The sequence below is a fragment of the Aplidium turbinatum genome, chromosome 2 (genome assembly GCF_918807975.1).
Source record: "Aplidium turbinatum chromosome 2, kaAplTurb1.1, whole genome shotgun sequence".
Classification (NCBI taxonomy): Eukaryota; Metazoa; Chordata; class Ascidiacea; order Aplousobranchia; family Polyclinidae; genus Aplidium; species Aplidium turbinatum.
The window spans coordinates 37901296-37929016 of NC_137473.1; the positions used below are offsets into that span (position 1 = coordinate 37901296).

Genomic DNA, 27721 nt, shown 5'->3' on the forward strand with positions numbered 1-27721 from the left:
CATGTAATTATTGTAAATTTAGATCAGGATTAAAGCTTTGACTTTAACGCTTTTAACCTTTTAAATCTAACCTTTTCGCTTCTAAAGTGCAAAATTTGGAGGACTTGAGCCAAGGAAGAATACAGAGAGGGATTTTTGCGTACGTCTCCTCTTCCAGTCAAAATTGTCTAATAACTTCAAAAAATGTGGCAAATGTTAAAGAGCTTTTGCTCGTGATTTCAGATTCGTTGAAATACTTTTTCGATTTTAAATCGTGCTGAAAAGCATAAATTTTGCGCCCTTGGCGCGAAACATGCCGTCTAAGACGTTGTATAAGAAACTGAAGCCTTCAGTAATGCGTAGGGGGTCTGGGGGGCGACCTCCCAGAAGTCTATGTGATGCGAAATCCAATAAGCCCCCTGTCGATGTCAAAACATCGTTCTTGCCCCTGATTAAATTACCCCCCCACTCTCAGGAAGTGTCCGGAGCCCCTGCTTAATAGCAAGCCAAACTAAGGAGAGCAGCTGACTCGAACACTATATGTCACTTCGCTGCTTCCTGTCGTCTGTTGTATCGCATCTGTGATAGCAGTGTATGTTATCGCAATGGGCGCAAATAAAAGCATGATTAACGTATTATTATGTCCACAGCTAACACATTCTCTAATCTCTATGTCTCTACTCAGCAAGTAAACTGGATATAGGTCAGGCTATAAGTGATACTTTTATTTGCAATTTACTTATAATAATACTTTCTAAACCAGCCAAAATTTGCAGCCATAAAAAGGGCCAAATAAGGTCAGATTTTCTCGGAGTGTATAACTTTTGGTACAACGCGTGAAGGCCAGAGTGTATAACTTTGAAAACTTGTTTGACTCATTGACCGTAGAGATGTTAGTGTCAATGTCATAAAGTTTTATGTTTTTGGTTTATTAGGCCTATTTGTTGTTTAAAACTTTGGATAAATGCAGCTTTGAACTGACTTTTTATTAAACAAAAATGATGAAATAAAACTACTCTACTCCACTGAGGTGCGTACCGGTGCCAACAATTGTTCTAACGTATTCATTATAAAAGACTCTTTTAACGATATGACGCTATCAGGAGGTGCCAGAACCACTATTTTACGCTGTATAATTGGAGGCATACGTCATATGAGTGAAGAAATCAACAAATGGCGAAATGTATAATACTGTACTTGAACAGCCCCAAAACATAACTGATATCTTTCAACGACTTTGAGATGGCTCAAAATAATCACGTGCAGCAAAACAAATCTTTCGTTGATGCTGCGCTACTTGCACCAGGCACTCCTCATCTGCTGCACAAGGAGAGAGCGCAGGTTTGAGTATGAAGCCGTGGAAGTATATGATGGTATGATCATTTGTTAAGGGGAAAGTTTTCTTTGAAAGGAATATAGTTTAAAGATGGGTGTGAAGAGGAAACGGGGATGTCCAAAAGAACATGGAAAGAATAGGTGAAGAATAAGGAAGATGAGTCCAGACTAAAAAAAGATGCGTTTGGATCATGGCTTGGACAGAATAAGATGGGTAACAAAATCGAATTCGGATGATCAAGCCAAACGACTAGAATTGATTCAAAGTGTTTATTTCTACAGTATTATAGAATATCGCACAAGAAAAAGGTTGTTCGAAACTTAGAATATCAAGTGGCATTATTTTCTTATTTCTATCATCACGCATAACGCCATGCGACAGCTGTAACCAACCTATGCATATCTATGACGGTTCTGACACCACGACTGAAGGGCATCCACCCCTCAAATTGGGCATTACCTTTATACAGCTTCTTATGCTACCTCAACCTGTCTACGATCAAAAAGGTTCGAGGAACAACATGAAAATAATACAGAAAAGCCGCTTTGTAACAATAAAATAACTACTAAGGGATTTTAGAACAACTTTAACGTAAATTAAGCTAATTGCAATGTCAACACAACAGAAAAATTGCGCAGATAAGCAATTAGATTGATAAAACCAGCAAAATATGTGCAACCTTTGAAGTAGCCGATTGTACTCAAACAAACGTACAAAAAAAAGTTACATAGATAAAACATCGCAAAACACAAAAATGCGAATAATAAAAAAGTCAAAAAAAAATTAAACTCTTGGCTTACCCCAGTAACATATCAGAAAAATGTCCAAATATGCAAAATCGAAAAATATATATTCAAATGCTATAGCATAAGAATCCACTGACTGGTAAAAGCAGCGATCGAAAGCTCTGTGGCATGAATTAGTAGTGCGATACTGACGAGCTTAGCCCCATGGGTGAAACAGGTGTCTATCGCCGTCAATTCTTGCTACACTCTCACACTTTATAACTCCATCCCCCAACTGCAGACATGCATGCCTCACAAACAATATGCATTGCACAATAAAAATAAGAATGATTGGAGTAAGTATATTTGATAATAAAACAATATAATTACTAAAAGACATCTGATGGTAGAACCTTAGTGGATGTGACACTACGTAGGCTACCCTTATTTTCCGATTGATTTGTCAAGAAAAATCAATCAGCAAGTAACAGCCGTATCACAACCGAGCCAGCAAATCAATCCGTTAGATTGATTCAACGTTTGGAGAGGTTGAATCGACATATGAAGAATACTCATAAATCAATATAATTAAAACTGACAAATTAAAATGGAAGCAAAGTCATGGAATTGTCAGTTAGGTTGATTACATTGTCCCAACTACGTTGTATAAAAAAAGCGTGACCTAAACGTTACGGATCGTTGCTTAAAAAGACCTGTTGAAGACAATCAAGAAATTGTTCGGAAGAAATTATTCCCAAAAAAATGGTTCAAAATGATATTTAGTAAACTATGAAACAATGTTTCTACAGATATACAACGACCCTGCTCATGCGCTCAACACTTACAAATCTAATTAGAACCAGAATAGATTGATCTACTAAACCTGTCTCATCACAACATACTTCGGTGGTGAAGCTCCTTTGCTTAAAACGAAAACATAAACAAGTCATAAAGATGTACGTTTAAAACGAGAAGACCTGCGGTTTACATTGTAGGCTCCAGAATAAGAATGCAAAGATCTACCTAGCTGCAATTAAATAACAATACTGAAAATGAGCATAAAATAACGCAAGCTTGCACGGTGTTGTGAATCATGGATTCATTCAATACATAATCCACCATGAAGGTGCTCATTATACAAGTCATCTTACCCTCCTCATCTTCTTTTTGGTCTGATCTCTGCAACAAGTCTCATTCACAAGGTGGCAACATCCATTGAAAGATTTAAATCAGTCACCAATGTTCTGAAACATCTTAGTTAGATCTTAAAAAAGATAACTTAAGTTATAATTGTCTCATCAGATGATCTCAAGGCTTTGGAACAAATCCCATCCTCATCATGTAGTCCTGTTGCTGTTGGGCGACGCGATGTTGCTCAATGAAGTTCTCCTGGGCAACTGCTTGAAGATGTTGCGTGGCTGACAACAAGTTAGAGGGGTCATTTGGTCTTCCTGGAATAACTTGAGGAGCGACTGGAATGCCGGGAGGTGGCATGATGGCTGGAGGAGCTCGCATTCCATTTAAACTGAGCATTTGGTTGACCGAAGCTGGAAAATAAGGAAAATTCTTCAGATCGGGCTTTGTTTCGGAAACATGACGACTCGAATGAAAGACAATGTTAATTTCATGAATCCATCTTTAACTCTGCATCACTAGGTAAAAAGTAGATTAAAGCAAAAGTATTAAAAAAAAACTTAAACCGTAAACAGACGCGGAATTTTTGGTTTGAATGAAGAAAGGTTTCGTGTTGTTGCATAACCTGTACTGTGGGAGGGAACGTGCTTCGTTGCAAAAGTGACAGGTCAACTTACCCGCATGCACTGGGTCAAGACCGGCAGCCAACGCTTGGCTTTGGGCTTGTAACGCCATGACAGCGTACGGGTTCAACATCGGGTCTGCAGAGGCAATGGCGGAAGGGGGAAGCACCGCGGCTCCCCCGGGAGGGGCATTTTGGGGATGCAAATGGACATGGGAATGAACGTGGGAGTGTTGGTGATTATGTAACAATTCCATACGGTATTGCTCTAAAGCGGCTGCTGCTTGAAATCTGAAAAAAAAATGCATATGTTGTTTTAGTGTATTGTTTATTGTTGTCAGATGCTGTTTAAGCAGGTTACAAAATGTGCTCTTGAAGTGTTTTCCGTTCAGTGAGTGAAAGGTGGTTAGATCAAGCAGTTTCAAAAATACTGCATGCATTTTTATGTAACAAAATTTATCCTTTTTGAAACGTTAGAGAAAAGCAGGGTACGACACAGGTCCACTTGGTACGAGGTCAACATTGTTGTGTTCCGAAAATCCGATACTAGAAACGTGACAATTTTCTGACCTTTGCTCTGCAGCGATTCGATCCATTTCCACAGCGTTCTGAAGCGCTTCCGAGTTCGCTGTTGCCAACATAGGGGGAAACCCTGGCACCGCCCCGGCTACAACGGAGGGTGCACCGGAAATCCCCCCAAGAAATGCACCTGAATGACAAAAGTAAGGAATTACATGGAATAAAGATGATTCAGTTTAATGAAATCATAAATATGCAAGCGGTTGGCAAGAGCAATCAAGCCTACATCAGATTATTATTACTAGTATTATCATAAAAACAAACCAATATTTCCGAAATTAAGAAAATGTTATACACAATCAAAACAAGCATCAATCCTAGAGGCAACACACATATGCAAATTTTTAAAATACATACCTTGGTATGCTTGTCGTATCGCTTGTTGTTGGTTCAACAACCCCCCGGCCTGTATCACTCCTGGGTGTACCCCCTGCATGACCATGGCCTGCGCAGCCGAATGGGGGTCTAAGGACTCAAGAAATTTGGGATGCATGTTGGGCTTGGGCATTCTTTCTCGCAACTCTCTTTCCCTCAATTCTCGCTCCCGTAAGTCCCGCTCGCTCTGCTGCCAAAAAAGCCGAGTTCATAAAAATACTGCGGGAGCAAACGTAACTTTTATGAAATTAAAATGAATTGATGAAAGGAAGAGACATCGGCGGAGGCCATACGTGAGAAGTGACAAGACCAGTTAGGTAACGTTCAAATATTACGTAACGCCTTCGAGGGGGAGGGGGGGTTTATGCAAAGCGTTACGTTAGCGTCACATTGGGGGGGAGGGGGTTCAAGCAAAACGTTACGTAACGCTTTCGAGTACGGAATGGTATTTTTTGTGCTGATTTCGTACTGAAAAAGCGTTACATGGGGGAGGGGGGGATTGAAAAAAGCGTTACGTTGGCGTTACATGGGGGAGGGGGGGTCAAAAATTCGGAAAAAAAGCGTTACGTAATATTTGAACGTTCCCTTAGTTCCTGATGATAGACATGGAATTTCGAAGTTTTTAATCTCGTCCATTAAAAAGAACTTAAGCAACGTCAATGCTCTGTCACATGATGACCGTAGCATTGTACCTGATTTGGTAGCAAAAGATCGTACCCTCTTATTGCTTTGACAGCAATTCAGTAATCATACTTGACGAAAGTCAAACCAAAATGTAAATTTACTTCACTTTATTAGACATTGTTCAAGCTATGATAATAATTACATCAACTTACATCATAAGCACGCTGAAAATGTCAATCCAGCCAACCAATCGGCCCTTTGCACATTGATACATGGTCTGCAAAGGTTGAATCAATGTACAAAGGACTAATTTGCTTGCTGAGAGTGCAACCTACCGGAACGTGGTAATGATATGGGGAAGGTGCGGATGCAAGCATGGTGGATATCGCCTCTCTTTGAGAGTCTATGTTTGCGTATTGTCTCAGCGTCTCCAGGGCTGGAGTGTTGGGGCCCAGACCACCATACGGGGAGGAATGAGGAGGCAGGTGCCTAAAATGTATTTGTAGATTTGATAGCGTTTCAAAACTCGTGTTGTTTGGCCATTTATACCTCGTTTGTTAACTTCAACTAAATTGTGTCACGTAACGTCATACACGTTTGAAGCGTGCGTCACGACGTATGCGACCAGTTGCGTCAAAACGTCCACATGCCGAAACGTTGCATAAGTTGCGCCATAACGTCACATACGCCAGAACACCACTTTGTCAATATAAACATTAACAATGCTAAGAGAGTTTGTTGTGCTCCAATCAACACAAACGATATCAAGCCGATATCAGCCACTTACTTTGCCGCTTCAGAAGCAGACGTGGGCGTCGGGGTATGAGTTGGGGTAGAACGCTTTCCATTGTGGGGGTTCATGTGGGAGGAATGAGGAGCAAGTGGGGGCCTAAAATGACTGGGGTATGTTCGTGGGGGCTCTCGCTTGATTTGAATGGGTTCGGAAGTAGCCTAAAAATAATTTCATTTTAAATTTGATAAATTTTTCAAGATGAAATGAAAACATTTTCAAATTTCAAGCCATAAAGAATGTGAGCATGATAGAAATCTGTGCAGACATGGTAAAACCTGTTTAAAGATAAAAAAAAACAGTGATTGCAAAATGTGAGAAAATCAAAAAAATAGTTTGACTCACATGAGGAGGCCCTTCTCTCGACCTCGCTTTTCCAGCATCTCTTTCCTTTTCTGGCGGTGGGCGAGAAGGGGATTGTTGAGGGAGGGGCTTCACAGTGTCTTGCTGTCTTTGCTGCTTTATTTCTTGCTTTGCGACAAGTTTTGGTGAAATCCAGGCAAAGTCCGTGCGGCTACAGAGAAACCCAGGGTAGCTCGACATCCTGAGACGATAAAGAAAATATGGAGATGAAACGAGAAACATCAAATTGGAAAGTTTTTTTTTAAGCGCGCAAGCAAGTTTAGTCACCTTACCAGCTGGAACCATATATCTCTACTAATTGTTTAGAAATGCTTAAAAATTCTTTAACAGGTATAAGGTACATGCAGGAACAGTGGAACACGCAATAGAAATGCAGCAATTCTTGTTAAAAATACTTTATCTGATTCCAGCATAAAAAATGTCGTTATTAGGCGTCAATTGAGTGACACAACATACTTGACTTTCTTTCCTTCAAAACTGACTATAGGGTCACGGGACTTGTCCAAACTCGGCAGCCCGTCTTCATAAAACTTGAATCGTAGAGGCCAGTTCTAAAGTGGTGCGAAAAATGGTAAAGTCACAGTAGAAAATGTCGATGAGTTTCCAGACCATTCGCCCAGCTAGCAAAGTCCATGCTTTTATTATCAAATCTTTTTAAGTTTTATAAGCAAACCCTGAATCAAAGGTAAATTAAAAGCATCGGTTTTATAAGTTGAGTAAACGTGACGATTCTTGAGGCACATATCAAACAGGTAGCCATGAAAACAACAAAAAAATTATAAAAATGACAAAAATTTTATTTGTTCAGCATTTCGGTGGAAGTAGCAGCGGATGCGAGAAAATTCCATAGAAAAGTTAGAGTCTTTAGATGCTCTCCTGCCACGTGGAAAAAGAGTAACTGCACATATTTCACTTTAAACAGAAGAAATTGTCAGCGTGACCATGGTGAAAAAGGAAGGACTGGAAGCCCAACCCAAGGTTGGCAAAGGATTACATCTCTGGACACAGTGTATAGAAAAAAAGAATGAACAGCAGGAAAAAATTTTTTTCACAAGTGATCTGGAATGTTCATATGTAAAATCATGAGAAATTTATACCTGTCCTCCTGGGATGGTCACGTGATGCTCAGGGTATACAGGTAAAGTTGGCTGCTCTCTTGCTCCATCTGGCGGTGATATTCGACCACTATCTTCGCTGCTTTCGGGATTGGACCTGAGATGTGGCGTAACGGTGATTAACATTGTACAAAAGATAACTAATCAACTTAAATCACCATTCATAAGACTAAACAGGCAGAAATACTAGAAGAAAACTAACTTCAATTATTCAAAGGTTCTTTTGAATAGATATGCTTTGAAAAAATCAAGATAGAAAAGCATTGATTACAAGTAAAACTAGTAAATCATTATCAGGACATTTACATTTAGAATAATCTCAACTACAGTACAAGTAGTGCAGACGATCCTTTTATTACACCAACCTCTCAGATTCATCACGAGGGAGAGCATGTTGGTCGGCGCTTCTTCCACTGGGAGCTTCTCCAGGTTTATCACTGGATGCTACTGCTGAGCCGGCTACTGTTGTTTTCACTTGAAATGCAAACACACGTGGTTGCAAAATTAAGAGGTTGGTAAAATATTTTCAACAAGCTTTAACTATTTTAAACGTAAAGACGTTGATAAAATGTAAAAATAACGCCTTTTAATTAGGAAAATATCACATTAAGTCACCTTGGACACTGGACTTGCTGCGAACCTCTGAAGAGTGAGAAGAGGTTGATGTAGCAACCGTAGATTTAGGGTCTTCACTGGATGAGCGGCGTAGTTCGGCTCTTCTGCGTTCAGGATTACTGGATGGTGACTGGGAGCTGGGTTGGTAATTCAGATCTCTTCCAGCCACAGGTTTAGGAGCACCCGGCTGCTGGTGAAAAAAGTGACAACAACAAATTCAATATTTGGCGAAGAAAAAAAACAACTAAATCCTATGGGAGCTGAACTGTTTCTTGATTTATTTAATTAAATTTTATTGATTCTTCATCGATCAACCAGGTGATGCTTACTCTGATTTTGTATCAATACATAGTTTTGACACAAACCACTTTTACTCGAACGTTTTAGATTTCGTTAAGTCAATCACCATTACAATCACGAACATAAACTTTCGAAAGCAACAAAAATGCGTAAATGCATTTGGCAGAGCATCGTAACTCGAACTTATGTTGAAACTTAAACCTTGAGCTAAAAGGCTTCAACCACGCAAGTGATTAGTCTATTAATTGATGAAATGTTTAGCTCATGGCATACAGAAGTAGATTTAATAATTCCAAAACCTTGAAGTGGGTTTGAACCGCTGACGTAAGCCAAATAGCCGAGGTTGACCCATCCAAACGGTAACTTCAGTTGAGTCGGCATAACTATTAGCAACCTGCCCAAAGCAGCTTCATTTCAAATAAAATCTTACCCAGTATAGCGGTGGAAAACGGGGGTTGCCTGAAGAAAGGCCTCTTCCGGGAATTAAAGGAGCAGATGTTGGGTAAAAGGGGGACTTCACAGGGAGAGGGTAACTTGAAGGGTGAGCGGGGGTTAACTCCGTTTTTACGGAAGTTTTTTTATCGTCGAGCACTCCTTGCTCCTGTTTGATTTCAACTTCTTTCTTTATTTCAGTAGCTCCAGGCTTCTGTGGGGGAAAAGGAGGAACCCCAGAATAGGCAACCGGGTATTGAGGATATGGGTATCCGGGGGCCATAAACGGGTTAAGAGGAAGCGGGGCACCAATTGTAAGAGGAATTTGGGGATCAGTTTTTTCTTGCTTAACATTGGTTTCATTGGATCTACAAACACACGAACATAAAATTACACAAGTGATCAGATGGACTTGAAAATTGACTTTGTAAATACTAAACTACTACTTAGTTTGAGTAGGTGGTCCTCAATTTAGGCAAGTGCGTCTCAAACAATTGTGTTTCTAAATCTAATCTCAAACTGCACACAAAGGTTGTGTTTGAAACGATACTGGGTACGAGCTTGGCCAGGAAAAGATAAATAAAAAATAACTAGCTTGTGTTGTGCCCTGTGCGTAATAAACTTCTTTTTGTGACGTTTCGTCAGTCGAGGTGACTGACTTCTTTAAGATATTAATCTAAATTCCGGGTTACACAAGAAAACATGAAATATTTTAGTAATCCACAAAAAATGGATGCTTGATGCTGGTGCTTGTCCTTCGTCTTGATATTAATGCTAAATCAAGAAGTTCCTCAAAACAGTTAATACCTGTCCACTGTGACGTCCGTTTTGTTTTGAATCTCGTCTTCCTTACTTGGGAGATCAGAATTCTCAGCATCAGACTTCTAAACGAGCAAAAATGCGCTTGCAATTGATAATTTGATGCTGAAACTAGGAATCATTAAAAATGCATGGCTTTAGGTGTTGCTTTAATAATTAAAGCCCCTTTTTTGTCACGAGGCAAGTCAATTTCTTTAAGCCTCTTTTAATAATTAATGGCCCTCTTGCGAATCTTAGAACTATATCTGGTTCATTTCAGCAAACATTTGATAAAATAAAGCAAGCTGTACACCACTTTGAAGCTTCTTCCAGCCGACACGAAGTAAATGAAAGATTACAGAATCAATATTTAATAAGTTAAATAGAAATGCAATAAAAATTGATTTGCCAAATTTGTGTTAAATCCGTAAAACAGGCTTAGCTAATATAAAAGACAAAGTCTAACAAGCAGGGGTGGCCAATGTTTGAAGGGCACTCCTCCTAAACAGTGGCGACTCAGAACAAGTCTTCTGAAGGCACACAGGCATCTTTCACTCGTTATTATTGGTTCCTACGTTTTTCTAGACATTGAGATGAGAGACGTTTTACAGACAATTCTGAACTCACACGCATAGAGTTAACAGAAACTTGTGACATTACAGTCACACTGTTCCATACAAGTTTTGTAAATTGCAAATCCAATTTGTGAGGATACGTTTTCTACTCCACTCTTAATCAATAACCTTGTTCAACAAAGATCCCACTGCACCCACCCTTCTTTCGTGTTTGTTTCTTTTTTCTCCAACAATCCCTTCATCTGGCCTCTTGCCGTCATCCTGCCACTGCCTTTTCGTGGTTTTCTGGATTTGAGTCAAAAAATTGCAGTTTTGTTGAAAAGTTTTCATAACGTTTGATGCATTAATTTAACAAAGAAGATAGCAGTCCTGCTTTTGGCTTGGTGAAACTTAGCGTAGTGATTTTACACAATTTCTCAATTGACGTAGCAAAACATCAACAAGTTGCATTCAATAAATTGTCCTCTTTTAATGGGCGCAATTTGTTTGTGGAAGATGAACCTTCACCAAAAAAAAAACACCTGCAAACACAACTGACTCAAAACAGTTTGCAAGTATCAATACAAAGCAAAAAAATCATCATTTAATGATGAACATTATTTGTCACAATACGTTTAAATCAAAAATTACCTTCACATCGATAATCTCGCTCCCATCTTCCTCAACAGACATTGGCTCCTGTGTTTCCCCGTGCAATTTCTCTTTTATAGGCTTAAACATGAAAGGAGGAGGCACTTTTTCGGTCTTCGTCGAATTGGTAAACAGGGACAGGAGAGGTGTTCTGCTGTCCACTTCGCCAAACTAAAGATAGCGCCAGTTAAACAAACACCACCAGACTAAAGTTATCTTCGTTGTGTGACGTACAAGCAACAAGACAGAGTGAAAAAAAGCAAAATTTCAAACATGGGAACAATAAATCCGATAATCGTTTCAACGTCTCTGACACCCTAGCAAACATGTATAAAAAAGGACAAACAATTTGGAAGAGCGATGTCTGTGTGTATATTTTATATGGAAATATTTCCAATACGCCATTAGGTGGTGGGGTACATATTATGCAATATTATATGCATGTAACCTACAAAGTGGCGAACGACAAACTTACATCTGCGGGTGTTTGGCTGGTGAAGGTGATCTTGAGCTTGTTGCCATCTCCGTACTTTTTGAAAGACGTTCTACATCTCGTGCACAGCATGAGGCTATCTGTACCTCCAACGGTCCAGTCGTCCGAAGCTGAAATATAAAACATGCTTCAACTCTCGGGGCACTATTGTATAGGCCTGCGACCCTGCGTCCAAACGAACGAAAGAAAGAGATAGAACTGGAAATTGCGGCAGTTTTGCGGATTCCAATCACGGAAAGAGGCCCTGCTCTCAGACATAACTATGCAGAACAAGTGTTAGTTTCAATTTTATTAACTTGAAACTAATTTCACTAACTTTTCTGTGTACTTGCTAATTGACTGCTAATTTACTGTATGATTTTTGCCAAGCCATCAACTATGAGAATTTCTATATCACCGCGTCAATGGCGGAAACAAAACCTCCAGATTCTAAAAACATGTAAAACGTACAACAAAAAGTCATACATCACAAACCAACCAATTTAAAGTTACATTTAAGTACAAATTACACACTCCATCGAGTGCTTACTTGTTGTTTGGCAGTTAGTGCAAACGTACACTTGTTGTTCTTTTTCGCTTTCTTCGGTCAAAGACTCCATGTCGCTTGAACTACCTTCACCTGAAAAAAACAATAATGCAATGTTGGCTTACCTTAAAAAACCTGATTTTGATAATGTTGTAATCTGTTGAGAAGGCAAGCAAACTGTCTTTCAAAAAGCAGGTTTGTCACTTGTCACCCTAGTACGTTTAGATATGTGGAATCAGTTTAAAAATGAAGTATTTTGATACTTCAGTTTCTTTGTTAACACGTCGACAGGCCAATGAATTTGAAAAATTAGCATAAACACTTTCATTGAGACCTTCGACTGACGAGTGGCTTCAATATGCAAACTACGTTTTCTGCGTTGAGCAAGCACGACAACTTACAGAGACACGATAAATATGAATATGGCGAATTACCATATTTTTGTTTGCTCAGTTGCGTTTTAGCTATCGCGTGCACCCGTGCAGCTTAGCAGTGACAGGGAAAAGAAGTTAAAACTCATGGCTCATTAGGCACAAAGTATACAAGGCATGATCCTTCTCGGGTTCAAGTTCACAGAGCTGAAAGATGTACTTTATAAACCAGCATACATAATACATATCGAATATCGCACCCACAATTTTCACCAATTTCGATTACAGAATAGTCTTTTTTCATTGGACACGCCGCCGAGGGCGGACAGAATAATCAGAAGTGTTTCAAATTTTTCTATTACTTAAGTTAAAAAAAAACGAGGTTAAAGCAAGCAAGGTTTCCACTGCCGACATGCCTAGTTTGAGAGTACACCCTGTCAATGAGCGAATTCCCAATAAGGCTGAGACAACTGTATGCCACTTCAACCTCACCACCGTGGTGTCTACATGCGAGATCATGCAGTTGTCGCAAGAGGCAACATACTTTTTCAATTCAAAAATGCTAAAAAGTTAAGTTGTATAAGTTGCAATACAACACTTAAAATACCGCACATCAATAAAAACGACAACTGCTACATGTTATATTTTCCAGAGTACTAAAAGTGTGAAACCAACAACAGTGAAACGTTGTAAACAATGTCAATTTATTTGTAAGGATACCTCCTTCAGTAGCCGGTGTAGTGGATTTGGCATTTCGTTTCAACGCGGCTTGCCTACGCAGCTTGCTTTGTGGCTGGACCATCATACTGTCTTGGACTTTCTTGTACAGGTAGTAGAATTCAACAAGCTCGGACTGCAATGAAAAAAAATACGTGAAATGCTTAAAACACACAGCCCCCGTCAGTAAAGTTGTCTTGCTGGCTGGGGCATTGGGATAATCGCAGTGGCAGGGTGTTTTATGGTCGCACATAGCTCAATTTTAATCTCGCAGTTTCTGCAACAAACGAGATAAATTATTGATATCATGAAATAACTGTGGATTACATGATGCACAATTTAGTCTCACGTAAGATATCAATATGTCTTGATGCAAAACTACCCTATCATCTCGACAAGAAACAACGGACACATTGCACCGTTGTGTATTCCAAACAGATAAACCTCATTAGTTACCGTACATGTGAAGTAGCATTTAAGTTACTAAATTATTTATTGCATTGGAATGAAAAATGGATGCATATTTTTGATAATGTTTGCTATTCTTTCAACTTTACACATGCGTGTGTGTATCAACTGTATCATGTACAGTATACGTAGCAAGAAAAATGTAATGTGACGAGATACTAAAAGCAAGTTGCTCAATAACCTCTCTCAAAAATGTGAATTTCACTATTTATTTCAGCCGTTGCTAAATTTGACCTCGACCGTCGACGTTTAATAATCTATTTGAATAAGCCTACTGATGATAAGCGAATCAGTAGGAATTGATATAGGCACATGCGCAAACAAATGATAAAGGTACCTTTTGACACTGGTCGCGAAGAATATGAAACAAAATGTACCACGTTGATGACAAGGACCCAACGCTGTCAGTCCTGGCAAAAATCGTGTCGCAAACTTGTGGGAACGATTTAAGCGTTTGTTCGCGGTAACACAAATTGTCGACTCAAGAATGGTAACAAATATAACAGCCCCAGACAGCAAATCAATCATTTTTTACATTGATTTACTGTCTAGGGACGGGGGGTGATCTCGACATCTCAGTATGTAATCAAAACTTGTAATGCAAAAGTAATCAAACTTGTCAGTAAACGCCGTGTCATTGCAAATCAACGTCCAGTCCACCTGTTTTGATATCGCGTAACACAAACCCACAAACCTGCGGTTGCCCTATAAATAAAAAAAACATCTCAAACTGCAAATTTAACCTTCACAAAACATCGTTATAAATGGCTTGTGATGTGTGTTCACGGGAAGACGAATGAACGGTTTGTACAATCAAAGAAACAGTGAATTAAAATCGATTGAGGTGTACTGTATGTATAGAAGAACCATCAATGATAATGATGTAAGAACAAGGCAGCTGCGGACAAATTAGCAACTGAGTTGGTTTGCTTGTACAACGCCACAGCGGTACCTAGCTCAGGATAAGACTTTAATCGAAATATCATAAAGGTTGTTGTACGAGGTTTTTGAAACAGCTGCCCAAGAGACAAATTCAAATTGATTAATGAAATGGTTGTAATGTAACAGATTTAACTGTGCTCCGCAAGATTAACAAGCCTGTGTTTTACATTGATACAACGTCTGCTACCGGTACCGTCAAATCAAATAAAAACACGACTTTCTGGTGTCGACCAAAGTAAGAAAGCTTAAAAATCATCATCACAGATATTGCTACATAGCACTATGTGATAAACTTTCACAGCATAGCGTTGTACGTATTTTTCATATCAGCGTGATTTCATCTATAACAGAATACCGTGCAAATAAACAATGAAATTAATCAAACTCTCTTGCAAAGTGTCCGATAACTAAACACACAATAACGCACCAACACGCTTGCACCAAAGTACCGATAGTTTTTCGTTCGCCTGCTAAAGTAAACTTCGTAATTGTTGAAGGTTAGCTTTACATGTTATGATGCTACACATATTCTTATCGAGTTTCTGCAGTGTTTGCCGATCTCCAAGCTTGAAGTGTTTGAAGTTTGAACCAATAAAGAAACTCCACAAATTAACTTAATATGCCGTGTAATTTGGTTGCACGATCGAGAACAGTTATTCTTGGTAGTGCAGCAACTAATCTTTTAATATCAGCAACTCACAAGAAGTGTTTTAATAAAAGGCACAAGAAAAAAGGTAAGATACAAGAACTGAACTTCACATGTTTGGTTTGCAAATATCAATATGTCAGGTTGATAATGCTACTTACTGTTTCTTTGCTTGGCAACTGGTCCTTCTTAATTTTATAGAAATTCTTTCCGTTTATTCGCAGACCTTTCTGAAACCGCTTCTGTAAATACAGAAAAAGTATTTTAAACGAGGCTTCAACCACAATTTGCGAAGGTAGTGCTTATTTCCATTTGTTTTTGAACTAATTTGTATTGTGGTAAATTTAGCAAGAAAAATCCTATTTGCTGCTGACAATCACCAAGTCACAATTGGAAAAACAAAACATAAAAATTAAAAAAAATAGTAAAATAAACGTAAACAAGGCGAGAAAGATCATTTCTAAACCTACATCTAAACCATTGCTGAAGCGCAACTTTGCAGCATCCCTTTGACACATCATAAGGAAACAAACAATCAATATTGGGGTAGCTGATGCAGTGATGCAAGAAACATTACCACGAATATACACTGCGTTTACACAAGAAATCACGCTAAAGCACCGCAGTTCGTAGGCAGGATGATCATGATGATTCGTAGCAGAAGCAAAGACTTTTCCATTATTCACGCATAAATCCCATTATCCCTAAGTTAGCTAAGGTTGGATTACAGACTTAGAGCAAAAGGAGTTTGTTTGATTAAACTCTTGGCGAAAATAACGAACCTCTGCCATTAAATCGATATCGTAACACGTCAAAGCAACATTAAAAATAGAAAAATTATAGAAAGCGGCAAAAGATATGAAATGGAGCGTTGAGAGGATTATTTGGTGACCATACAAACACAAAACAGAGTTCTCTGTTGCATAAACATGGAAGGCAATGTGGAGCGGGGTAACCTTACAAGGCAAGCGGTACTCTTCAATGCTGCAGCGTGTTGTAACAACATTAAAGTGACAACAGTCTACCTCGAAGATTTGTTTACACTTGACACTAATTAAATCAGCAGCGAAAACGCTGATTTCGATCAGTCAATACGAAGCGGAAATCTGCTGCCAAAACATCAGTTACCAGCGTAAAATTAAGAATTAAGATGCTAATAAATTGTTTGCAAGAAAAAGCAAAAACCGCTGAACGAAACTCGTGCGTTTTAAAGTCAATAATAACCCGCCAAGGTTACTCTGTTTTATTTCACTAATAACTTGTTTATCACTTTAAATTTAACAGACATAAGAATGACAAGATATTGTATTGATAAAATTAGTCAATGTGATGATATTCATCCACCCACACAATCTGTCATAGCGATGAATAACCACCAGCCAAGGTCGAAGCTTTAACATAATAATCTTTTCTTTCGCAACTTGTCTGTTATGAAACAAATATGAGATTATTTTGCTCACAGACTGGTCGTGATCGAGCATATGAGACGAGTGGAAAAGCTTTTTTACAGCACAAATCAAATTTTGCAATCTGAGTATGAAACATTTTTTTTATTTGTGCGTTAATTATTATTTTTGTGTTTAATTTGTTATTTTATTTGTTATGTATTTGTTATGTATTTGTTTTTTAGGGATTCGGTTGCAATGTCTTACGGTTTGAACAATTACGACAAAAAAGGATTTTTTTTCTGATTTCTGGGGACTGAATCAAAAGCTCTTACTTTTTTGCAAAACAAATATTACAAGTAATTTGTCAAGTGGTGATTTGCAATATTTTGGACGTTTCAACAACTAACCCTGAACACTACTGAATTCTTTAAAGTGTGTGATCAGTGATGTTTACGTGCGACAACAACCCAGACAGCAAGATCCGCCATTTTCACATTTTCACGCTTGCAGACGTTAAATCGACGTAAAAATGACGGTTTTTGCTGTTTGAGAAGCAGTGTTTCAGCTTGCAACTAAAAAGAAACTACAACAAGTTAGTTTAATCAAAACAAAGTGAACTTGTTTCCACCATCGAGATTCTTCATGCGTGAATATAGCGACACGTCAAATAAGTTTGGTCAGCTGCGAAAGTGAAATAACCGAGACAGTAAAATCCGCCATTTTTACATGGATTCAATCAGACGTTGAACTTGAATCAATGTAAAAATGACGGATTTTTCTGTCTGGGAACTCTTAGACACGAAAATAAAGGTTTGATGACGGACTTTGCGTGTGTTTTAAAAAACAAGTAAAAGGTTAAAGATAAACAAGTCCAAGCAGATCCATCGCGCTTTCTGAAGCTTCGGAAATAGACGCTTGAGTTGCATCGAAAGGTTATCATAGTCCACCAAAGAGTACGCTAAAAGTGTGGCGGGAAGTTCAATCAGTATTTGATATTGTAACCTCTCCCTTACGTATGTGGAAAATCAGACAAAAGCAAAAGTAACTCTTTTCCACAGAACCTTTTACCTCGCAGAAATTTGTACAACGGGTCTGCTGATGAAATTTCATCAACATTTTGCACGCTATGTCACAAAGCAAACCTGATGGATCGTTCGTAACTTTCAAAGCAAATGCGGTGAACAAAACAATTTCTTCAAATAACTCACAAGTCTTTGCTCTTAGATGTGGCAAGACGCCCAACAGAGCTAAAAACCACAAGAAAGACTTTGTAGAAAAACATTGCTGCAACGTTGCATGCACGCAAAAAATAAGCAATTTTGTCCTAAACCATCTGTACCCAAAATCCGAAAGATAACAGCAACCAGTAACAACCAGGTACAAAGAGATTAGTGCTTCGGGTATGATTTAATCAGCCAAAAAGGAAAATTGTTAGCAATTAAGATTAGATCAACTCAGAGAGTTCGCTGCAGTAGCCTTTATATGTATGGTGCTTGTGACTTTTGTAAGAGATTACATTGCTCAAACCTCTAAATAATGATGCGAATTAGAATGTTCTATACTGTGACATGACTTTGTCAATGGTATGTCAGTTTTACACCAATAGTACATAAAATGTAAGGCAAATTCTTGCGAGGATAGTAGCACCTAACACAAAACTTGTAAAGCTAACACAGTTACTCAGATGCTAGTTTATTTCTTTATATTATTATTTTGATTGCCGTGTCGTTGCTTGTCTTTATCTGCTTAAAAACTAAATAGAGATCCCAAAGCGATTGTTTGCACAACACAATGGCTGCCTTCCTTGTTTCCCATAAACGCGAACTAAAGACAAAGACAATTTGTTGAAAATTCATGACTTCCTTTGTTGGAAATTCAAAACTGCATTTATTGTCAACAGCAAACCACCAGCTTCAGTAACCGGGTTCATGTGAACAACGTGCGAGTGCATGTTTCACCATAGACTGGTCATTCAGCAAAATGTAGCTACTTTTTGATATCAGGTAAAGCACCAACGCAGTTGTGTTTCACATGCATACTTTGTTCTTTGTCGTTCCAATTGAGTTATAATAGAAAACGGGTAAAAGTAGCGCTATAAATGCTAACGGATGCCCATATCAAAATTGACATAAAATACTTGCCACTTGGTCCTCAGTCCATTTTCTCTCGATTGTGATGGGAAGTGGCTTCTTCACCAAACACTGAATGGCTGCTCTCGTATCCCCTTTGCACTGGAAGAGCTGTGGAAATCATGACAATAGCACGTTTTTGTATGCAGGGTGCTCTGCATCGCAGTCGAGCACATGAGGGATTTGTCAAACTGTACGCTTTGAACGCAACTGGTTTGGTCAATAAAATGTCGGAGATGTGCCTTGGCCGAACATTGAAGTCGCATCTATAGGCATGGACTGACTGATTCTACTTGGAACTAAGTGACAATGCAGAGAAATGTTACACACTAAAAAGTAAAATATGTTATTATAAAAAATACGCAGTAATCAAATGGAGCAAATGACTTAAAAAGACTTTTGTCCATGGTAGATGGGAGACCAAAGAGGTGGCTACTGGCTAGAGTTAATGAGAAAACTTTAGTGCAAGGGAAGTGGGTAGAATTGATTCCCAATAACTGAGTGGCATGGAAAAGGAGCTGTAAGCGCTCTCACGACTGTGAACTGATAGCGGATATTTATGACGAAGCAAATGTCTTACCACGTTCAATGCGTTGATGGTGGTCTCATCCCGTGACGCGATGACGCAACCTTCTTCTGGGGAACCCCCGTCACACATCCCAGCAAAGGCAGCCATGCTCCTATCAAAAAGAGTCTTCCAGTGAGCGTATGTTTCACTGACAATATAAACAGCTACAATTTTGTCGCGTTTGAGGTAGTAGCGATTTTAACGTCTTAGAGTTGTTGATTTTTTGAAAAACGATTAAGTTTCTAATCTGGACATCTTCTCCACGAAAACGGTAGAAAAACTTAAAACGGATTACAAGTTGCAAGCTCCAGTCTTGAGCCTTGTTGAAACCAAAAGTGCATGAGCTAACAAAGTGAGATGAGGTTGCTAAAAGTGAAACCCCATTCTAGGTGGAGCGAGTTGAAAGATACTGAATGTGCGGTCGGGATGGTACCTGCACTGCAAGGAAACTTGCCCTCCACTTTTAATTTGATGAGTTATCAGAACGCATAAAGCACTTTTGTTTAAACGCCTGGCAATATATGTTCACATAATCCCTTCATCAACTATAGTCAGGAAAAAGTTTAAAATGCCAATAATGTCAAAGATCAAAACCGATTTTTGTTCTTTCCGTTAAGAAACTTCCATAGAGAAGCGGAACAACAAAAAGCGTAAACGTTTGGAGACACGTTGTGTGTGAAGCTTGAGACTTTTGATCAGTCAGTGGCAGTTGAACCCAAGAAATTAGAATCAAAACGGGTTGGCATAACTGCTGCAACTTTCAGTTTTTAGTTTACACAAACATTGTTTCAAAAACAAATTTTTTAAGTGAATTTTATCTAAACGATTTCTTCACACCTTTGCCAAGCCTTCTTGGTCCAGTTGCATTAACACCTAACAATATCTTCAGATATAATGGACTTTGCTAGCGATCCAAAACTAAGCAAATATTTGTTGAAGCTTGTCATGTTAAAATAAATTTTTTTGTGATTAAATCTGGTGTGTTTGTCCAGTAAACAAAGGAGATATCGAGTAATGGTGAAACAAAGATACTCACGTTCCAATAAATAGGAATCAGCAAGCTAACGACCGGCACAGACACTTCACAAACCTGTCGTCACTAACTACTGTGTAAAAAGGTAAACTTGAGTAGTGCTCAAAGCGAAATGACCTATGCTGTTTCAAAAATTGCTTGGCAAGCTAGACCTTAGAAAAACGTTAAATCAACGTTAAAAAACAAAAATTCAACGTTAAGAACATAACGTCATGTGTAACTTTACCTCGCTGATCTCAAGTACATGACAAGGTCACAATCGTTGGTTTTCGGTTCCCACGTCAGTTCTTCGTAGTCTTCATTGACTTGGTTGGTGCATGGAGATAGAGGAGGGAGCAACTCGGGAATACTGGCCTACAATCGAGTTTCAAACAGCTAACAATTGTAAAATCATATTTTTTTACATTGATTTAACGTCTGCAGTCGTTAAATCAATGTAAATGAATTCGACTTACTTTTGCTAGGAAAGTATCTATTTCTTAACTGTCTTAATCGTTCTAAAAAAATGAAATTAAAGTGTGAAGTTTTATAGCGGACGCAAAGACGTTTTTCCGTGATTATAAACGCAGGGCTATGAAACAATGAGATACGTGAGGTTAAAAAGCACAATAAAAAATATACGCCGGTATTAAGTATATACCATCCACTATTTAGCTTCACTAACGTTTCAAAAAATGCGGTGTCGTTAGCTGCAAACTTTCCACATGTCACAAAGGCAATTGAAAACATGAAGGATTTTTCTGCCGCATCATGGCAATACAGCCATTATACAAAAATACAGGGGGCTGATAGGGATGTTAAAACACAAAGAGTAGTGACCTTATAAAAGATTCCTCTTGTGCTAGCCGTCCATTGGTGGCTTGGGCCAACCCGTACTTCGCCATGTGTGTTTGTGAGTCGTCTGTACACACAAAAAAAAAAACGTTTCTAAACTTAAAACTGATCAAACTAAATATGACAACTTTCAACAGGATAAATGTCACGAGGATTTTTCAAGTGACAAAAACGTGAGAGAAGTTCAACGTTCTTTAGACTCGTTCTTTGTCGCACAATAACAGCATAAAAACAAGCAATGTCCGTTGTGACTACAAGATCTAAGGCAACACTCAATCACTGCCAACAACATGTAACTGTGAATATCATTTGTTAATTTTTTGACTCATGATTTGCCACTGTAGTGTCTTAAAAACGAGACATATCGACAAAAACCAGTCATAAAACGATGCTTCACTATATCCAGCAAACAAACTAGTCATTTTTCACGTTTATTGAACGTCTATGGGGGTTGAAACAATGTAAAATAAAGATTTATTGGCCGGGTAACGGTCCTGACCTTGTCTCAGGGTTGTATCCGAGAATGTAGAAAAAGCTATCGGCTTTAAGATCATAATCCTTCACTCCTTGAAAGCTGCTAAAGTGTTTCACGGTGCATTTGCCACTGAAATGAAACCAATAAATCGATGATTTTGCATCCAGCGGTTACAGCGTTTCAATAGCCCCAGACAGCAACTCAGTCGTTTTTGACATTGAATTCATGTAAATAACGACTGGTTTCTGTCTGGGCCGTCACGCTGTTTAACATCTGAGCCCACTCAAACACTTTACCTTTCTTCACCCAGACGCCTTCAAAAGTTGCGCATAGGGAAAGCCAGTCAAGAAACTATAACCGTGACTACTTCTCTCTCACAACAAAAATGCTAATTAAAAAAAAAACGTATATATATTATACAGAAATGGAAGCATTCGATTCCCTTTGCAGTTTCAACCAATAGATGACATTATAAATGCTAAGTAGTAAATCAGCTATTACCGAAGTCTAGAAATAGGAACGGTCTCTATAATATCTTCATCAGCGATGAACAGCTCGCGATGACGAGTATCTTTGTTTGTGATGGAGTTTCTCTCTTCCTCATCAGCTACAATAGCGAGAGTGAACATTACCAACCAGCCAGCAATAACTACCGTATTTACACCAATTCAACATTTAGTGAAGCCGAAACCACATAAAAATTGTAAATTTTTGCTGGATGGAAGTGGGGCACTAACCCAGACAGCAAATCAATCGCTTTGTACATTAATTCAACATCTGCAGATGCTGTATCAATGTAAAGAACGGTTGCTTTGCTATCTGACTAATAAAACACAAGGTTTCTTCCAAAGACAGTTTAACAGAGATGATCCAGACAGCAAAAACAGTCTGCAGAGTGCAGACGTCAAATTAATATAAAAGGACGGATTTTGCTGTCTGGGAAAGACCACAAACAAATCGATTTGAGCCATTGCTAAAGGCGAGGTATTGAACGTAATTCCAAACGACAGTCAAAAAATGGTGCCAACAGAAGCACGCATGTAACTATGCTTGGTACTACTGCATAGCTAAAAATGCAACCAGAAATTCAACTACATTATACATCCGTCAAATGACAATGATATTTTTTATAACCGCGACAAATTTTATTTAAGTTCTTATTCCTTTTTTAATAAAATTACAGTGTACCGGTATGGTTAAAATGATGATCAAATCTTACATTCCCTAACAACACTTGAAATAATCATTAATGTAAGTGCTGCTTCAGCTTTAAGTCGCACTCACCAATCCCATCAAGCCTGTGCTTGACTAGCATCTGGTAGACTGAATCGGGCACTTCACTTGGCCTGTAGTACCACTTGACTCCCACCACTGCGTTCTCTTTCTTAATCTATTGCCACATTTGATTCACAAGTTATCACAATTATTGATGGCATGAGCAAAGAAAATCTTCTCATGATCTCAGACAGCAAATTAGCCGGTTTTTACATTGGTACAACGTCTGCAGACGTTGAACCTGATGTAATGACGACGTAAGAAACGACAAATTTGCTGTCAGGATGATGGCTAACAGATTATAAGATTTTTTCAATTCTGTATGAAAATTTTCATCTTTAGAAGTAAACTGGCGCTATTCACAATGTTTGGTGAAGGTGATACACCATACATATTACATATCTCATACGTATCAAAATACTGTGGTAGTGCTTTTTGTAATCAACTGAACCTTTGGTTTTCAGTTTGAACTAAAGCGATTTCTCGTTTTATATCATGATGAAAATGAGCAACAGAGAGAGTGTGAAACTCCTCTCGAGGTCTGCTACTATTCGGTGAGTCCGATTCGGTGAGAGCCTTTTCGGTGAGAGCTCTATTCGGTGATTTTTTTGAATTTTTTTTTGAAAATTATCGGGTATCGTATCCTAATTATTATTGCCGCTTTTACATTGTTTTAACGTCGCTAAGCGTTAAAATAAGACCTTAACCCCTAATCCGTAACCCCTACCCTTAACCCCTAACCCTATAACGGCAATGATAATTAGGCTACGGTACCCAATAATTAAAAAAAAATCACCGAATAGGGCTCTCACCGAATCGGACTCACCGAAACGGGCCATTCTGCTCCTGTCACAAGATAAATTACATTAAGCATGCACCTACAATCCTACATTTCTGACTGTTGTTTTGATTATGATTAACCATGAGGTGAGTAAATTTTACTGTGCAGTAAAATGGCTAGAATGACTTGTCAGGTCATTTGCTTCGCAAGCAGTTATCAAGAATCCAACAAAGTCCATTAAAATCACACAATACACAAACATCTGAGCAAAATATATATAAAACTAATAAAATTTTGAAACTTTTTACTGATTAAAGCGCGTAACAAAAACACAACTCATATTATGCACTTAGCTAGGGATATAATCAGTTTTCAAGCAAATCAAACTTACAATTTTTATTTCTTGAATAGTACAAATCGAATATGGATGATCTGGACGATCAGTAGCTGAGTATGCAGAATCTTAAATACAACAACAGATCATAAGCTGGTATATATATTTTCATGTGAGTGGGTGGCATGTGCTTGTGATAAGCCACTTGAGCCAACAAGTTTGTGAGCAGCAAGGGTTATAACCACTTTTACAGCAAACTCATTTGCTGCAAGTGAATGGTAAACAAGGTCCCATACTCAGCTTCTGAGATTCGGGGAATAACAAGGTTCTCACCACACTAGGCCTTTAGCCTTTATGAGAGAAGGAAGGCCAGTTCCTTTCGGCCGCCTAAGTTCCTTTCGGCCGCCTAAGTTCCTTCAGCTAATATGCCCACTTAATTTATTACAACCGGGGTAGAGGTGAACGATGTTTATCAAGAACCAGCTTAAGCCCGGTGTCAAACCAGGTTTGCATTATTGGAAAGCCAACACCTTATCCGCTGCGCCATCCCACTTGCTGTAAGTACATCCAAGTTAATTGGGCAATTGGGACACTCCTGAAGATAAAGCTTACAGTATCAATAAACTAATGGCCGACTTTATTGTATATTTTGCCATGAATTTTAAAACCATATGTTTGAAAGATATTGGACAAGGCTGTTTTATTTTAATGCTTTTCTGCAGGTGTTGATTAAAACAGATTCTGACATCAATGGTAGTTTTTAACAAAAACTGGTTGAAAAAAGGGAACGTTTTTCTTCAAAGTGAGAAATCTTTCTTCAGTGCTATTTAAAAACAAAAGCAGTCTAGTTTTCAAAATGTTTGCTGAACACAAGTGTAGTATATATCTACAATAACTACAGCAGAGGCGCTTTACTTTTTTATTAGATTGAGAAGGCTGGTCCAACTTATTGAATCTTCTACAAAACTAACTAAGTCAATGACCTCTCCTCAATCAATCTATTTGCACTACAAAAAATCAGTTTCTTTAAACAGTGAGAAATACCAACGTTTCCCAAGAGCTATGACTTGAATATTCAATTATTGAATAAAAAAATTCATTTCCTTGATTTTGACAACTTTCAATAAACGCCCAGTCTCATTCAAATTTTAAAACATTTTGTTTCTACTAAATTCACATGATTACAACTTCACATATATAAATAATATATAAACTTTTAAGTTGGACCAGCCAAATAACAAAATTTTCTGAACAGTCATATGTAGCATTGAAGCATAGGCCTAGTCAACACAGCTATCATCAGTATAAAAGTATCAGATACGGTATATGCATATCTGATGACATAAGAAGGTATATAATTAGTATTGTTTCATTCAAGACAAGCATTCCCGAGCTACTAACATTTGATTGCAATTCACATACCAGACATATCTTGACAATCTTGAAAAGCAGTAGGTACAAAAAGCAACATATCTAACACATTACTAATATACTATGTATGTATATAAATAAAAATATTCAATTCTAAAACAATGACTAAACTTATAACTATACGTTCACATATCTAATGATCAATGGCAATACAGTACACTAGTACAGGCAATTTAACAAAAATCTGTAGTTGAGTTTCCAATACAATAAACCAACTTTTTTCTAAGTAGGGGAGACCGGGGTATTACGAACCATGGGGTATTATGAACCAGGCCATTTTCTGGAAAACTGTTGGAAATCTTAAGATCTCATTTGCATATTTTAGTCACAGGATCACCATGCTTTTTTTGGTACCATCATTTTTGGTCAGCACTTCTTTGTTCTCAGTAGAACTGGAAAAATGTAGTTTTAGAGGTCAAAAGTAAATTCAGTTTTCCATTTTGGTAGGCCTGGCATGGTTAGTACAGGGACTCTAGAAATCTAGATTTTTATTCAGGGATAGGTTATATGTATGAAATACTGATGCAAACTGATTTTAAGCTTTATGTTGATTTCGTTTTGTTAGGCAATAGCTTGAATAAGAACACTCTAGCCGGGGTATTATGAACCAGATGGTTTCTACCGCAAAAGTGAAAATTCACTTTCAAAAAGCCCCCATCTGGTGATGTGGAAATATGTAGAAACTAGCCAAATTAAGCAGGTTCTCCCTTATCCCACCTACACAGAGCAGACAACCAGAACATTTGGCTCAATCCGATTTGAATGCCACTTCAACACTGAACATGAAGTTAACTGATTAAGTAAACCGAACATTAACCTATGTGACTAAGTGAACTGTTGTGATTTCATAATCTGCATGTCTTTAAAAAATGTAAAAATAAATTTTGTGTGCTAGCTTTCTTTACCAGTGGTTGGTCATGAGTTTTTTGTCTGAATCCATTGCTAAGTTTTTGCATGCAACCACACAACCATTGTTGTTAGGAGACCAGTTGTGTACATTACTATGCAAGTGAAGACTTGCTGACTGCATTGGAACCTCATAACTTCAGCTTTTCCTATTCAAATAATGCAAATAGTCAGACCTGAAAGGCAAAAACTTCCTAAAAATCTTCTTAACCCCACTATACTAATTTCCGGGTTGACAATCACTACTTTGAAGCATTTTATGGAAAGTTGTTTATATTGGTGCATAATGCCCCGGCAAGGTTCATAATACCCCAGGCCATTTTTTCATGAAAAACTGTAATAATTCAAATTTTGGAGAAGTTAGTGAATTGTGCTTGTGATATGTTATAGATAATGTTAAAGACTATGCAACCTGAAAATTTCATAATTCTACATCAATTAGGGAGCGAATGAGAGCATCCCGAATTTTTGTGGTTCATATTGCCCCGGTCTCCCATCTTATTTTGAATAATTAATAGAAAAATCTAAATTAGAAAATCAAACCATCTCAAATACAATCAACATTACAGTATATATATAATATACTAAAAAAACATCATTAATAATATCGATACAAAATATATTATATACTATAGTATAAGTATATAATATACTCTTTTAAACATATTTATTTATCTCACCGAATAGCTTGTACGATGTTTCATCATCTGTCACATATTCCAAAACTTCATTGTTAGGCCCACGTACAGCATGACCCAATCCTGAACTATCTTTCTTCTTGGACTCTATGCCATCTGAAGTCAATCCTTGATTCTTTGCTTCATTTAGTGCAATCTAAAACATTGAAAAAACCTTGGCATGAAATTTTGGTAAATGTAAAGTGGAAACTGCAAACAAATTTACATCTATTATTTTATTATACAACAAGGCCTAAATACAGTTAAACTTGACTTATATTTATTATATGTATATACATTAATCAATATCATCTCTCCCACAGAGTTGAAAAACTTAACTCATAATACAAGTTTGAAAAAATGACCTTTTCTTTCGCTTCTTTCTCCTGGTTAGAAGAACTTCTTGTATTTCTTCTTGTACCTTGCAACCACATAGATGAAGTACTTGAATCCATTTTCAAGCTTACAGCATTTTAATTCTTTATATAACTTAGGCTATTAATTTATTTTTTAACTCCTTGTGTCACCTGTAACAATTTACTTACAATTTTACACATTCATATTCAGACTAGAATCAACATACAATATAAACTTTGAACTGAAAATGTTATCTTAAAAAAACATGGAAGGTAATAGGGTAATCGTAATAATAGTAATTGTGTTTTTGTTTGCACCCACTGCGATAACATATTATATGTATACAGTAGCCTACACTACGATCACAGAGCGATACAA

General features: G+C 37.9%; 1 protein-coding gene across 3 annotated transcripts; it reads right to left on the reverse strand.

Annotated features, from left to right (window-relative positions):
- Nucleotides 1–947: 947 nt before the first annotated feature.
- Nucleotides 948–27500, reverse strand: LOC145765180 (uncharacterized). 3 transcript variants are annotated; one of them, XM_082576958.1, is made up of 29 exons: nt 27352–27500; nt 26990–27143; nt 24030–24100; nt 22867–22972; nt 22084–22189; nt 21607–21711; nt 21093–21174; nt 20500–20627; nt 19253–19352; nt 18685–18783; nt 15317–15397; nt 13103–13235; nt 12015–12098; nt 11468–11595; nt 10993–11163; nt 10561–10647; nt 9797–9873; nt 8988–9357; nt 8258–8447; nt 8008–8116; nt 7625–7739; nt 6984–7078; nt 6510–6708; nt 6162–6325; nt 5710–5863; nt 4733–4940; nt 4367–4505; nt 3852–4087; nt 948–3587 (listed from the first exon to the last, which is right to left on the reverse strand). In XM_082576958.1, the coding sequence occupies exons 1-29, from the start codon at nt 27439–27441 to the stop codon at nt 3349–3351; spliced, it is 4020 nt and encodes a 1339-aa protein (XP_082433084.1). In that variant the 5' UTR covers nt 27442–27500; the 3' UTR covers nt 948–3348. The 3 variants fall into 3 exon arrangements, with proteins under 3 accessions (XP_082433084.1, XP_082433083.1, XP_082433082.1); XM_082576957.1 differs by having other exon boundaries at nt 4733–4937; nt 12015–12104; XM_082576956.1 differs by having other exon boundaries at nt 12015–12104.
- Nucleotides 27501–27721: the final 221 nt, after the last annotated feature.

What these genes read in the sequence shown, in the direction of transcription:
- LOC145765180 (XM_082576956.1), bottom strand. Translation starts at nt 27,441, where the DNA reads ATGGATTCAAGTACTTCATCTATGTGGTTGCAAGGTACAAGAAGAAAT. An exon ending in TGACCATCCCAGGAGGACAG is followed by an intron (nt 7,079 to 7,624) that starts GTATAAATTTCT and finishes GCACCACTTTAG; the next exon opens with AACTGGCCTCTACGATTCAA. An exon ending in CATATCATTACCACGTTCCG is followed by an intron (nt 4,941 to 5,709) that starts GTAGGTTGCACT and finishes CTTTTTTGGCAG; the next exon opens with CAGAGCGAGCGGGACTTACG.